Consider the following 13,659-nt stretch of genomic DNA (forward strand, 5'->3'; position numbering starts at 1 on the left):
TGCTGACTTTTCCCTTTGCCAGAAATCTTCTGTAATGCTTTGGTTTCATGCTGCAATTTTAGTGGCATTCAACCTGAACAGTCCGAAGTGATACCTTTCAATTGATTCCTTAAGTACAATTAAAATTGATCCTATACAAGCTCTGGAATGGACAGTTACCTGTGGGATATCAGGCAGGCAGGACAGTGGGCCTCCCTACCTCAAGCGCTCCGGGTGAAACCTCTCGGTACTAACGAACACGCTCAGAGAAGCCTGTGCTGGGCTCCGCTGTTGGACAGGGGTGCCCTCGGGAGGGAGGTGACTGTGGCTCCTTACCGTGAGCTCCTGCTTCATGTACTCGATCGTGGCCTCCAGCGCCCGTGTGCCCCGGGTGGCCTCGTCTTCCACTGCCTTCACAGTCTTGAGGAGGGAGGTGACATTGGTCACCATCACCTACACAGGAAGAAAGGCCAAGAGGAAACAGTGCACTGAAGTTTAATCCCTCCTCCTTTAGTTCTAATGCCATGAGCAAAAACACCTTCCAGTGAGAGAGGAGGTCAGGTGTGCATCCTCCCCAAGTCTCGTGTGTCCTTCTCTCTCTCCAGCACACCCCCTGCAGGCTCCCCCCTCGTTGGGGCTCCACTCTACCTTGGCAGCCCCCTTGAGCTGGTACATGGAGGGGTCGTCAGCGGGCTTGCTGGCAGCTCCCTTGGTAGCACCAATGAGATCTGAAAGGGCCTTGGCCACGTCTTTGATGGCGTTGATCAACACCACCTGAAAGAAAGCACGGAGCCCAGGTGAGCGGGCCCCAGCAGACTGACTTCAGGAAGAGCATACAGCCCATGGTTCAGCCTGTGGGGCACGTGGGTCTTTACGTCAGCAGCTCTCAAATCTGCAGCTCTGCAGAATCCCAGGTGCCACTGCTGGAGAGTCTGAGGCAGGAGTCTGGGTGAAGATCCATTACCCAGACTTTGAAGAGCTCCCCAGGGGAGGCTGATATTTGGCATGTTTAAGCATCTCCTGGAGGGCAGCTCTTGTTGACAAGCTGCCTATGAAAGGGTGAAGGCAGCTAAGCAGACACCTGAGAGGCAACACCAGTTATCTGTGCTCTGAACTGGTGACCAAAAACACTGAGAACAAAATAAATGCAAGCCTCATGATCCGGCCCCCAAGGCCTCCATGGCAGCCCACCTGCGTCTCCAGCTTGGGTTCCTAGGATTCTGAGTCACTTCTCATGCTACAGGCACACAGGTCTTTTTTCCTCATTAAAAGTCCCAACGCATTCCTGCTTCAGGGCCTCTGCTCCTGCTGTTCTTTGCCTGGAACCCGGCTCTTTTCATCACTCAGGTCTCCGCTCAAATGTCATGTCCTCAGAGACCGTTCTGGACCACCCTCCCTGGACCGCCCCCCACCCCCACTCCATCAGCTTGCCCCGTGTTATTGATAGCACTTACAGGCTTGTGGAATTACTTTATCATTCATTCTCCCTTGACTTACATATGTGAGCTCCAGGAGGGCCGTCCTGGAGTTGTGCGTGTGTGTGTGTGTGTGTGTGTGTGTTTCACACTCAGAACAGGGCCTGGCATCTTGGCATGCACTCAGGAAACGCATGTGACATGAATGAATATGTAGGTGTGTACCTACATGACGCTCGAGATGATACGGTGTCTTCACTCTTCTAACTGGACAGCCTATCTTTCAGTATGGTAGGCTTGGGATCTGAAGTGCCAGCCATACTCAGGCAGGATGTGCTATTCCACACCACACTGAACTCCTGTAGGTTCAGGTGCTACACTAACAACTCCTACTTCAATAGTAATAACAACGACAACTTGCCTTGACTGAGGACAGTGTCCCAGGTGCGGAGCCGAGCATGACACACAAGTTATCTCATTGCACCCTCACCACTGGCATGTCAAGTGGGAACCAAATGCTCGTGTCCACGCTCCCCGGGCCTGGGAATGGCAGCGTTGGGACTCGCACTCTGCTCAGTGTGATCCCAAGGGCATGGTCTTAACCTCCAGACTATATTATGCTCGACGGCTCTGGTTCCTCGTCGACCCATGGGACCCGCAGCACCAGCCCTGCCTATCTCACCGCGCTGCTGTGAGGACGGATCAGACAACATGCCAATCCATAAAACACGTCTTATCCATAAAAACATATACGAGAAACTAGAGTCCCAGACCGCGGTAAGCACTGCGACACTACGATCTCACACCCTCTCCATTTCTCTTGTGCCTTCTCACGTACAGGGCACACACACCTCGGCTCTGAAAGCACAGAGGTGACAGGCAGTGATGGGCCAATGAGGAAGGGCTGACCAGTGAGGACCTCACCCGATTCCTGAGATCGCAGCGGGAGCGTCCCACCTACACTGTCCCACCCTGCACCGGACGACCGACCGTGAGTGGGGGCACTTTTCATAGAGGTCTCATGAGAAGTTGGAGCCTTAGGCTATCTAGACTACTTGGGAGTTAAGACTCTAAGCAATTCAATACATTTCTCTGTGTTTAAAGATCGGAATCCTCCCCAGGCCACGTCACTTCTCCTCAAGTTGAGCGAAGGCTCAGAGAGTGTGGGTTCCAATCCCACTGACTTGTTTTCAAGCTTCTCCTTCCTCCGTGGGGGTAAAAATACTGCAGGCAGGAATTTCTGTGAAGATTCTGAACGGCGGAGGGTAGCCAACCTGAGCTCTGATGTCATCAAAGAGACATCCAGCAGAAGGAGTAATGTCCCCTCACCGACCTCTGCTCCTGTGGAGGGTGTCGGAAGGAAAGGTCACGGCCACATGGGGGCAAAGCTGGGGGCCTGATGTTAACCAGAACCGTAGCTGTCGTCGACCGAGGCACTGAACGGCAGGGGGTTTTCTATCTAATTTTGTCCAAAGGGGCCAAGTAGACTAGTTTATGGAGTATAGTTTCAGCAGTGAAAACAGAAGCATTTCCCATTCGATGGTGCTGGGACAGAGAACAGAGGGATTTTTGGGTTTCGCTCTAGGGAATGGGCTGATGGCCTGGTTAGTTCAACAACAGCTGAACATATATTGATGGGGTATTCACTTCGTGCCGAGAGCTGGGCGGGGCGCTTAGGTTACTGTCCTCGAGGAGCTGACAGTCTAGGTCGGGGGACCAAGCAACAGGCAGACAACTTCCATGAAACTGCCAAATTGGAAGCGGAGTGTAAAAGCAGAGCGCCCTTCCCTACCCCTCCGGCTCCTCTCTCTCCCTCTTCAGAGCCGACCGTCTCACTGCGGGTGTCTATGGATGCGGCTTCGTTTCTTCACCCTCCCATGACCACCCTGCCACGCCACACAAACAGCCCTGGCTGGGGTCACCACTGCCCTCCACGGCACCTGGGCCAGTGACCAGCTCTCGGACTGTCACCTTTCTTGACTCCTCAGCCCTCTCTGGAGGGCTAAACCCTCCCTCCCATAACATCAGGCCCCCTGGCTTTCCTCCTCCTCGCTGCTCCTGCTTCTCAATCTCCTTAGGTCTCCTTTCTCCTTCAATGCTCTTAAATACTGGCTGCCCCAGGGCTCTGCCTCAACACCCACCCCCTCCTCTCCCTGCACATTTTTCCTCTCCAGTGGTCACAGCCATGCTCTGGATGACCACATATCCACGCCTGAGCAGCCCTGGGCCCACTCACAGTTGTGCCTGCTCGTCTCTATGGCACTTCTCATTGAACATTTCCCAATCTGAACTCACCTTCGTCCCCCTCCCACGTCAGCTCTCCCGCCAGGGAGCTCCAGCTTTGTACGTGACCCCCTCCACTCACTGACCTCACCTGAAATGTGGAGTCATTCTCGCCTCCTCCTTCTCCCTGACCTCCAAACGCTCATTGTGTTCAATCCTTCACTAAGCCTGGCTGCTGCTTCTTTACCGCATCCTCCCAGATATGTTGGCGTGTCTCCCATGCCCACTACGGTCTATGTCACTATCTGCCTGGATAACGGCATCCTACCAGCCCCCAAACCACAGACACGTACACATACTGTTGACTTCAAAGCTCCTATTTTGCTTTGGGCTTCTTCTGAGGCCTGGTGTAGAGTGTTTGTGGGGCTATGAACACACCCCACCTCCCTGGGGCACCTGTACCTGGGTCTCGGGGTCGTCAGAGCCCAGGCTGGCAGCCCCCAGTTTGACAACCTCGGCAAGCTGGGTGATGGTAGCTGCTGAGGACTGAGCTGCCTGGGCCAGCTTGTCTGGAGTGGACGCGGCCCCTGACACCAGAAGTTTTGTGTCTTCCACCAAGGCCTTGGCTGTCTTCAGAATGTTCTCCCTGAGGAAGAGCGAGGGCAGATGGGAGGGGGAGAAACAAAGGGCAAAGCTTGGTTACTAGTAGTTGGGAAGAAAAGAAACCCAGGGAACCGTGAGCACATCGGAGCCCAGGAGGCTAGGTCCTGAAAGGGGCAACCAGGCACTGGGAAACTCTCCCAATCCAGCCCTGGGACTTAAGAGAGAGGAAAAGGGTGCTGGACACGTGGTGAGGGTATGGGTGGTCTCCAGCAACAAACAGAGACCCCGGCATCAGCCTCTGAGTGGCGCCTGAGGAGCCAGCCCAGGAGAGACAGCAGGCTCGGAGCCCCACTCCCCAAAATGTGGAAGACCTCACTGCGCTTGCCCCTGCCTCTCTGAGCCCACCGGGGTTGGTAAGCAAATCAGAGACAGTTCTCCAGCCTGGAAAGTGAAAGATCAAAACGCCAGTGCAGAGCAGGCTGGATTCAGGCTGTGAGAGGCGAAGCTGGAATGCAACTTGTGTTGACAGTTGGCAAAAGGGGTTATTTGGATGACACGGTTCACTTTCCCCACTTCAGCATCTTGTTGAAATCAAAACAGATGACCACATCTCCGGCTGCTGGGTGGCATCTCCAAAGTCCAGCCAGCCAGCCCGACCCTCTCCCTATCCAGGAGCCCCGTACCTGTGGTCTGCGAAGGTCTCGTTGTTTTCTGCGTTCAGGGTCCCAGCGGTCGCAAACATGATGGTGGTGTCCAGGTCGGCGATGATTCCGGACACCGCAGTGGCGGCCGTGATACATGCTTGGGTCCCCTTGTTCCCAGCCTGGAGAGCTGACAGCACCAAGGACACCTGTAGGCAATGAGGGACTGTCAGCGGGAGTGGAGAAGTGAAGGAAACGGAACCCAAGTGTGCGTGGACTCTGAGAACACTGACTTTTCTCTGGGAGCTGATGCAGCTTTGCGGTTAACAGCACTGTTTAGGGCCAACAGCCTCAGTCAGAACACCAGCTTCGCCACTTGCTGGCCACCTGACCTTGGGCAGGTGGTGTCACCTCTCTAAGCCGTTTCCTCATCTGTAAAATGGGGCTATTGCCACTTGTCTCTCAGGGTGGTTGGTAGCATTACGGGCAGGAAACGTATGTCCAATTGTCTAGCGTGGCACTTGGCATGTAGTAAGTGTTTGGTAGAGAGCAGATGCTATTATTTATGATTACGTTTCTGAGACCACGAGGAAGAATAAGGGCTCAGCTTCCTCTGAAAGGTGTGGCCACCTCTGTGCCCTCTGATCAGGTTTTCTGCAGGACAGCCCTCTCTGCTAACACTCACCACTCCCTGGGCCACCTCTTGATTAGAAACGCTCCATAGTGAACCCCAGAGGGGCTGGAGCCCAGAGGGAATCACTGTGTGTTACGTTTCCACGCCAACACTCCCTCAAGCCATTACCTGCCACCCCACAGAATTCCAGTGACCTGAGAGGCCAGCAAGCTGGCTAAGGTGTACACTCAGTGTCGCCCACGTCAGAGGCCCTACACTGCCACCTGCCACCCCCCGTCCAGTCCAGCCTCACTGTTCCCAGACGCGCTCGTCACACAAACCTGACCTCACCACATCCCTGCCCACAATTCTCCCTGGCTGTGGAGGAGGCGAACCAGGTTCAGCTTCTCCAGCCTCCTACCCCTCTCGCCAGCTCCTCACTTCATCATTATAGCTCATTACTCTACCAGCCAGCTCCTCACTTCCCCAAACATCCTGCACTTCTCCCCACTCCCAGTGGGTCTGTCCTCTGCCTCCAGTGCTCCCCATCTTTTTCTCCAGCCACAGACCTACTCATCCTGCAAGAGGCAGCTCGAAGTCCCCAATGGGACGCCTTCCCCACTGTCTTCTTCCAGAGAGACAGCTGGACCTCCTGAGGATTCTACCCTCAGGATGGCCACTTAGCATAGGTTATAAAAAGCAAGCATCCGGCTAGTGGCTGGAGGCCCTCTGAGGCCGGGAGCCATCATATTCATCCCCGTGTATACACACCCACCATCGTTGACTACGGCTGACCAAAAGAGGAGTCTGAAAATGTTCTGTGAATGCATTTTTTAAGACACGCTGACAGGACAGGGGAGCTACAGCATCAGTGAGAGGCACGGAGTTTGAACACTTTCTTCCTCCTACACTGCTCAGATCTTAGCAGAGGCTGTGGACACAGCCTGGCGAGAAGGGCAGAGAGCACCCGCAATGTCCCAAGAACAGCCCTAAAGCAACTACTTCCCAAGTTAAACATCACTGTGTCCCACCAGGAAAAGATAAGTCAGACTGGCACAGAGTTGGCCTGGGAATGAGGGATCCAGTTTCTGGAAAGAACTCCCAGCAGGCTTGGAGCCCCACTCTGGTGACAAAGGCCATAACACGTAATCAGAAGTCTGGGAGGGACCCTCTCAGCTAGAAAGACGACAGAAACATCGTCCCCCCTGCCCCACTGTGAAAGGTAAGTCAGCGGCATTTATTGAGCATCTACTAGTCACTAGAAGATGAGGACAAAAAAGGGAACAAGTCAAGGGGCTCGTGGTTGGGGGAAGTTACACAGACGCATCCAAGGCACGTTAGAAAGACACCAGGTGAGGGTGGGGAGCACAAGCATAGAAGGCAGGTACCCTTAGTAAGAGGCCACCAAAAGACCAGTCGCTCTGAATGAGCCACCTCCCTGGCTTTGATCCTTCTTCAGATGTCCTAAATCAGGGCTCCTCTGCTGGGACAAGCAGCAAGACCGAGGCCAGCTCAGGAAAATCACATTGCTTGGCCAGGCTCACCGACATCATGCAGCCTGGACCCCTCCTCCCCTCCCTGAGGTTCCTGCTACAATGTCTTCTACGGGGAAACTTGGCGAGAGTAACTTTAATAACAAGGAAGGGCTTTGAAAGGACGGACAGTGCCTTCCTCGAGCTGAGAGATTGATTTCCTCGTCCTGTGGAGTCCAGAGAGGCCTGGACAATCCTGTGGGGGTGCAGGCGATGGCCAGGCTTCGACTTGGCCTCGGCGAGGGATCGCGTACAGAGCAGCCTCTGTAGGGCAGCTTCCAGGTGAGGAGTCTCCCACCCACACCTCGCGTCCTGTTGCCAAGCTTCTAAACAGTGCAGAGCTCTATGTGCTAAGAACCCGAGTGAAGGAGAGGGAAAGTCAGCCAAGCACGGATGCTTCAGCCTGCACTTCTGGCGGCCCGTAAAACAGCTGCCCTGAATAACGACTCAGAGAAATAAGCAAAGCAAAAGATTAGCATAGTGCGGGGGAGTGAAGGAGATACTAGGAGTGGAGGGGCGTTCAGAACCGGGCATTGTTAGCCAGGGAACACTTCCCAGGAGGACAGTGTTGGAGGACGGCTTACAAAGAACAGCAGGTGGCACTGATAAAATGTTGACCCGTGCTTGGCACTGTGCCAAGCATGTATACACATACGATTGCATTTAACCTGCACAACCCTACGGGCCAAGCATGATATTTCCTTATCCTCATTTTACAGAGGAGGAAATCGAGGCTCCGCAAGGTACAGTGCCTCAGCTGATATCCCAGAGCACCCTCCACTACACTAGGTGATTCTCTCTACAAACAACTGCCCTTCGAGTCAGAAAATGCCATGCAGGCTCCTGCTCTTCCACCGAGGTGCCACGGACTTCAGGCAGGCACTTAACTCTCTCCCACCGCACTGTCTCATCTGGAAACAAAGAGGTTACAGGAAAGGAACTTTAGGTCCTTCGTACTCAGCTCTCAGCACCTGGGAGCCTCCCTGAGACGGAAGAAGCCCCAGGCGCGAAAGGGTCAAAGGGGTTGAAGGAAGGGGCTCCTGGTGCTGACCTTGACTTTGATGGTCTGTCCAGTCTGTCCGCAGGAGAGCCCCTTCAAGGTAGAGCCCTGACCTTCATGGGACTTTCCCTCTCATGCTCTCAGTTTCTCAGGGCTATGGATCACCCTCAGCTCCCTGACGCTCCCCGTCCCTGGGGAGACCCTGATCGGGAGGGAAGACGACCAGACCTGACCTGGCTGGGTTGGTTTTGGCTGCTTCCCAGCTCACATTCCTGGTCACCGTCGGTCACGGTGGCAGTGTCTGACCCCAGGGCTGCTCCTTACCTTCTCTGTGACTGCGCGGGCACACTCGATGAGCTCCCTCTTGGTGTAGCTGTCGGTGGGGCACACCTGGAGGGCCCCCGCCTTCTGCACCAGGAAGATGCAGCCGTGGCCCAGGTCCTGCACACGAGTACGAATCTGGAAGCCGATCTGTGGAGGCAGCCGGGGTGGGGAAGCACAAGCATCATGGACCCGGCCGTCGAGGTCCTCCCTATGTGGAAAATTTCTCCTATGTCCTATGGGAGCCTGGCTAGGAAAATTCCACTGCTATTAGGAGTCTGTGCTTGGTGAAGTATGGAATTTGGTTGATTTCACTTCCCTTTTCAGAGACTGTCCACAGTAAGCGAGCCTGCACCGCTTCATGCCAGTGCAAAGCTTTCCTGATATTTGCTGCCTTTCCTGGCGTATTGCTTATCTGTATCCTGCGTCACCTGATAAGAACGCCAACGAGATGAACTCTGCTGGATAATTCTGTTATTCCTGCAGCAAGCATTTATTGAGCTCCTACCGTGTGCCATGGCCTCTTCTAAGCAGGGAATACGTTTAATTTCATTTATGCCTCACAACAGCCCTGGAGGATAATTAGAAGTTCAAAACATACAACTGCAGTATTAAGCATATTTCTAAGCGTTCAGATTCTTGCAAAACTGGTATGTTTACCAAGCAGAACATTCCCCTCCTCAGCTGTACCCTGTGGGGAGAGCAACCACGCTGGGCCCGTACTTCTCTTCTATCAGGCCAGGTTGGAGGTGTCTTTCAAAAGGTACATTTTTAGAGCTAAGGGCTCACCAGGAATGCATTCTTTTAATGACCCCTGGCTTGTGTCTGATTATAAAAGGTACTTTGCCTAAAAGAAGCCAAATGAGCTCCACTGTGGATACGCTGCCAGCTGTCTCTTTAAGGTGCAATAAATTCCATTGCCACCTCCCAGAGTTTACATTCTTCTGCCTCTTTCACATCAATTTTCATTTGGGTTTGATCAATACAGCTGCCCAATAATCTGTCCTCCAGCCCAGGTAAGCAACTAAACACAAACAAAGAAACAACCCTTTAAGCTTTAGTCATTTTCAAGAAACCACAACAGGAAGAAGCTGTGACTGACCCTCCCAGCATCTGCCATGAAGATTTACTGAACAGCCTCAGGTATGGGGAACAACACCTGGGAGAGCTGGGCCACCTGGATGACATCTTCCAATGTCCCACTAGTCAGAGGTTAAGTAAGGGGACTCTGAGGAGTCAAGGAGGTTGCAAAGGTTAACTCTCCTATTGTTGAAACCCTTACTGCTTTTAGGGAAAAAGGTAATTCCCTTAACCCCTTAAAGCCCAAAGGATGTTTAAATCCATTTACTAGAAAAGTCTCCTCCTGCAGAAAGTTGGCCTTCTGCTCTTTGAGGTGTCCTTTATTACACACAGGGGTTTGCACCAACTTCACAGTCCGGCAGGGGTTCTTGTTGACCATCTCCATGTAGAGTACAACAGGAGTGGCACCCCAGGGTCACACAACATGGCAGCTTTGCTAACAGGTCTGGACCAGTGCAGCAACAAGGCTGCCACTGCGGAGGGGAGAGGCCCTCTAGTTCAGCCCCCACAGCAGTGATGCCCTTTACATATAGCTGATGGCTGGGCACGTTTCTTACTTTAAGCACAAGTTCAACGTGAAGCAGGAGGTGGAGGTGCGGGGGGGACGCCCCATTACAGTTTTAAACTGGCTCTCAAAGCTTTTCAGATCCATTTAGTTTAACCCTAAGGAGTCAAGGGTCAGAGCGAATCCAAAAGCAAGAGCTCTGCTGGTGAGGATGACAGACCTGCCAATGAAAGGTGCTGCGGGGAAAGTGAGGTAAGGGACAGACGGAGAAAGAAACCTCCATGGAACTTCACAATACAAATCACCGTCCCAGTTCCACCTCCCCATTTACAGATGAAGAGACGGAGGCCCAGAGAAGAGCTGTGATGGGCCCAAGATCACACTGCCTGTTCCTGGGAAAGCCAGAGGAGAATCCAGGTCTCTAATCCCAGGACAGTGTTCTATCCGTTAGATCAATGTTTTTCTAACTTCTTTGATTTCCCCCCCCGCCACTTAGCAGCAGAGCTCCCTATTCCCTCTCCCCGCAATGAAAGCTCTCATGGCACCTCAACATGTAAAATTAGGAAAAGTAATTTCTCATTAGTATACTGTTCCTTTATGAGTTAAAATGTATATCCTTGACTCGATAAAAAGTCAATGAGACTGAGTGAACCTAAGTTTAAAAGTCAGGGTTATGAAGGCCAGTTCCAGCCTCAGCCACCAACTTATTTCTGAATCTGCTTTGGTTGCACAGTGTTGAGAAAATCCCGTCACGTATGTAAAGAAAGCTAACAGGAGTTTTCTCACAGTTTCCTGGCCATAGTGGGCAGGGCAGAGCTGCATCGGCCGAAGGTCTGCACAAACCACCCAGCGGCCCAGGGCGAGTCTGGGTTTCCATTTGGCCTAGAATACATGCAAGAGGACACGCAACTTTTCCTGACAGTTAAAAAAAAACAACAGTTCAGTTATGTTTAAAAAGTGAGAGTTGAGTTCAACATGCAGAACTCCCAAAGCTCCTCCTAGGTCGGGGTTCTGAAGAATAAGGTGTGAAACTGTCGTGCTAAGAAAACCCTGAATCCTGCTCCCTGTATGGAGCCACGCCTGAGCTCTCTGTGTATAGAAGATGGGGCACCGGGACAGCCCAGGCCTCTTCGGTCACTCACAAATCACCCTGGGCGTGGGAGGCAGAAGGGCCTGCTCCTGTGCTGTCTCAAACCTGAAATCTGTGGGAGGACAAGCTAAACGGTGGGAATGCGTCCTTAACCACACTCTGACGCCCTCAGCCCCCTCTCCAAAGACCAGGCTTTAAAAAGTCCTCATGCTTAGCTGCTTTCTTGGAGGTGACATCATGCATGTAGCAAAGGTCTTGAAATGCAACGGTGGAGAGCTGGCACAATGTCATTAGAGGTGGGATTCCAGTTAGGAAGCCCCGAGGGAGAGTGGCACCAGAAAGTAAAGGGATGAGACTAGAGAAAGGGGACAGGTGCAGAAGTCCTCGGGGTTGCTGGTCAACACAGGGCTTGGCCCTGGCAGTCGGGTCTGTGCCAGGGGAGTTACCTTCTAGAGGCCTGGAGGCCCCCTTGAGGTTTGGCCATGCCACCCTCCTGTATACCTTGGCTGCATGACCTTATTTGGACAGCATGCAGGAGGGATGTGATGTGAAAAAGGATGAGTTGAAATAGGCTTCACTCACTTGTTTTCACAGGCTGAGGGCTGAATGTAACAGAAAGGATCTCAGGATTCCCACCCCAGCACCACTCCTGCTCTTAACCCGTCATCCGTGTGGGCCCCATGGGTAGCAGAAAGGACCATGGAACTTGCTTCCAGCTCTGCCCTTTCCTGGACACCGGACTCTCTAGGTGAGCCCGCTAACCTCCTGGGGTCTTTGTTCCCTCACCTGGGACACAGGATAGAGCCCATCCTGCCCACTGCCCAGGGCTGATGGATAACCGAATGAAAGGTGCATGTGAAAAGATCTCAGAAAGCGCCACGTGAATGTTCACTGTTGTGAAAAGGCAGCTTGATGCAGGGGAAAGAGAAATGCGTGCCTAACAAAGCTGGGTTCAAATCCTGACTTTTCCACAGTACCTTTTTAACTTATTTGAAACGCCACTTCTTCCGAAAAGTTACTTAAAGTGGCTTCAACACTATGGTAGCTGTGTGGTCTTGGACAATTTAACTAAGCTCCCTGAGCTTTGGTTTGCTTATCTGTGAAACGGGGAAGAACAAATAATTATCTCACATGCTGTAACTGATGGTGCATGGGATGGCACAGCATCTGACTTTTGTCGGGACTTGATAAACAAACAACTCGCATACTCTTATTCTATTCCACAGGCACCTGTGATGGCTAGGGTGCTGAATGGAAGAGGACAACAGAATCAACATATCACCCAAACAATCGTCTAGTCTACTGTACTTTCCAGAACAGTTTGTACTGCCAGAGGAACATCTAGAAAGGGAAGACATTTTTTGAGACTGTATTCAAACAGATAAGGGCTTTAAAAATGCTGAGTTTCTCAAAGCCACACTCAATTTCTCAGCGTATATGACCGGCCCCAAGGGTGATCCAACTCATGACCAGTGTTTATTACAAAGCAATGCTGCTTAAAGACACTAAACTTGGGGTTTTAGATTGTCAAGTTTAGTAAAGCATTACTTGAACCTCAAGAAAAACCTTCTATTCCCTTCTTGCCCAAATAAAAGGAAAACGGACAAGAGCATATCCTTTGTGCCTGGAGGGAAATTAGAAGCCTAGCCTTTATGAGGTTTGGGATCGAATTTCAATGGGGTCGGGGGAGGGTCTAAGAAATAGTGATCTTTTACTGCCTAAAACTACACTGAATGTACAGATTTCTCTCAGGCTTTAAAAACAATCACATCTGAAACCAGGTCAAATACACTTTGCCTGGGAGAGCTTGTGAACGTTGAAAAGATGACAATGGATCTTATCTGACAAACTTTGCAGTTTCTCCTTAGACAGAAAAAAATGGAAGGAACAAATAAAGAGCGTGTAGAACAGAAGCAGGGCATCACTTTCCCACCTACGGAAAGTGTGTCTTGGAGTGGAAAGTTTAGAGAATTCGAGAGCGGATACCCATCTCACTTGGGAGAAAGGGCTGTGGTTCTCGCCACAGGCTCTTGACAAACCTTCCTGCCAACTTTGAAGACACGCAGTATTACAAGTGGTTACAGCAGTTTCCTCAGAGACAAAGCTGTAGTCACTAAACATTTCCCCAGCATTTACACATAGGAGTTGTGGCTCCCTGGATCAGCATTTCTTTCTTTCTTCTTCTTTTCTATTAAAAGAGGAAACTAATCTTAAATTGCAAAGTTGCCTGAGGGTTTTAACTTTTCTGAAGAAAAAAAATTTTCATAGAGAAGTTAACAAAAGTTTCAATTTTCCATGGAAAAATAAGCAAGATAAAGCTCCGGCTTGATGTTCAGAGGGCAGAGAGTTATGGCGTTTCCTGTAATTCTCACATTCTGGAAAAGACCAAAACGCTGACTCGGCACAGTGAACTGTAGGACTGGAGGGAGGGGAGCAACTTCTTCTGTGCCCTGGATATAAATATTTTCACATGCTGTGATGTGGGCCCTCTTGGGTATACAAATAATTCCATAGCCTTGGAATAAAAAAATGATTGCTTCAGGGATCTCCTAACCTTCTTAGTTTTCCCTCAAATATCTGTCTGGCAAATGCACACAAAGAATTTTCCTTTGCAAGCCACTGGTAATTTTATACTCTCTCTGCCCCTTTTTGCTCCA

At 51.5% G+C, this 13,659-nt stretch overlaps 1 protein-coding gene across 7 annotated transcripts in view; it reads right to left on the reverse strand.

The window, feature by feature from the left end:
* TLN2 (talin 2) overlaps positions 1–13,659 on the reverse strand; it is a 419,393-nt gene that overhangs the window by 45,072 nt on the left and 360,662 nt on the right. For all 7 annotated transcript variants that reach the window (XM_033107584.1, XM_033107586.1, XM_033107581.1 and 4 more), the window contains 5 exons: positions 8,331–8,477; positions 4,904–5,070; positions 4,080–4,263; positions 628–753; positions 316–432 (listed from right to left, as the gene is read on the reverse strand). In XM_033107584.1, coding sequence (XP_032963475.1) covers positions 316–432; positions 628–753; positions 4,080–4,263; positions 4,904–5,070; positions 8,331–8,477 — 741 coding nt within the window. The remainder of the gene's footprint in view (positions 1–315; positions 433–627; positions 754–4,079; positions 4,264–4,903; positions 5,071–8,330; positions 8,478–13,659) is intronic.

This window comes from Rhinolophus ferrumequinum, chromosome 6, assembly GCF_004115265.2.
Source record: "Rhinolophus ferrumequinum isolate MPI-CBG mRhiFer1 chromosome 6, mRhiFer1_v1.p, whole genome shotgun sequence".
NCBI classification, from domain to species: Eukaryota; Metazoa; Chordata; class Mammalia; order Chiroptera; family Rhinolophidae; genus Rhinolophus; species Rhinolophus ferrumequinum.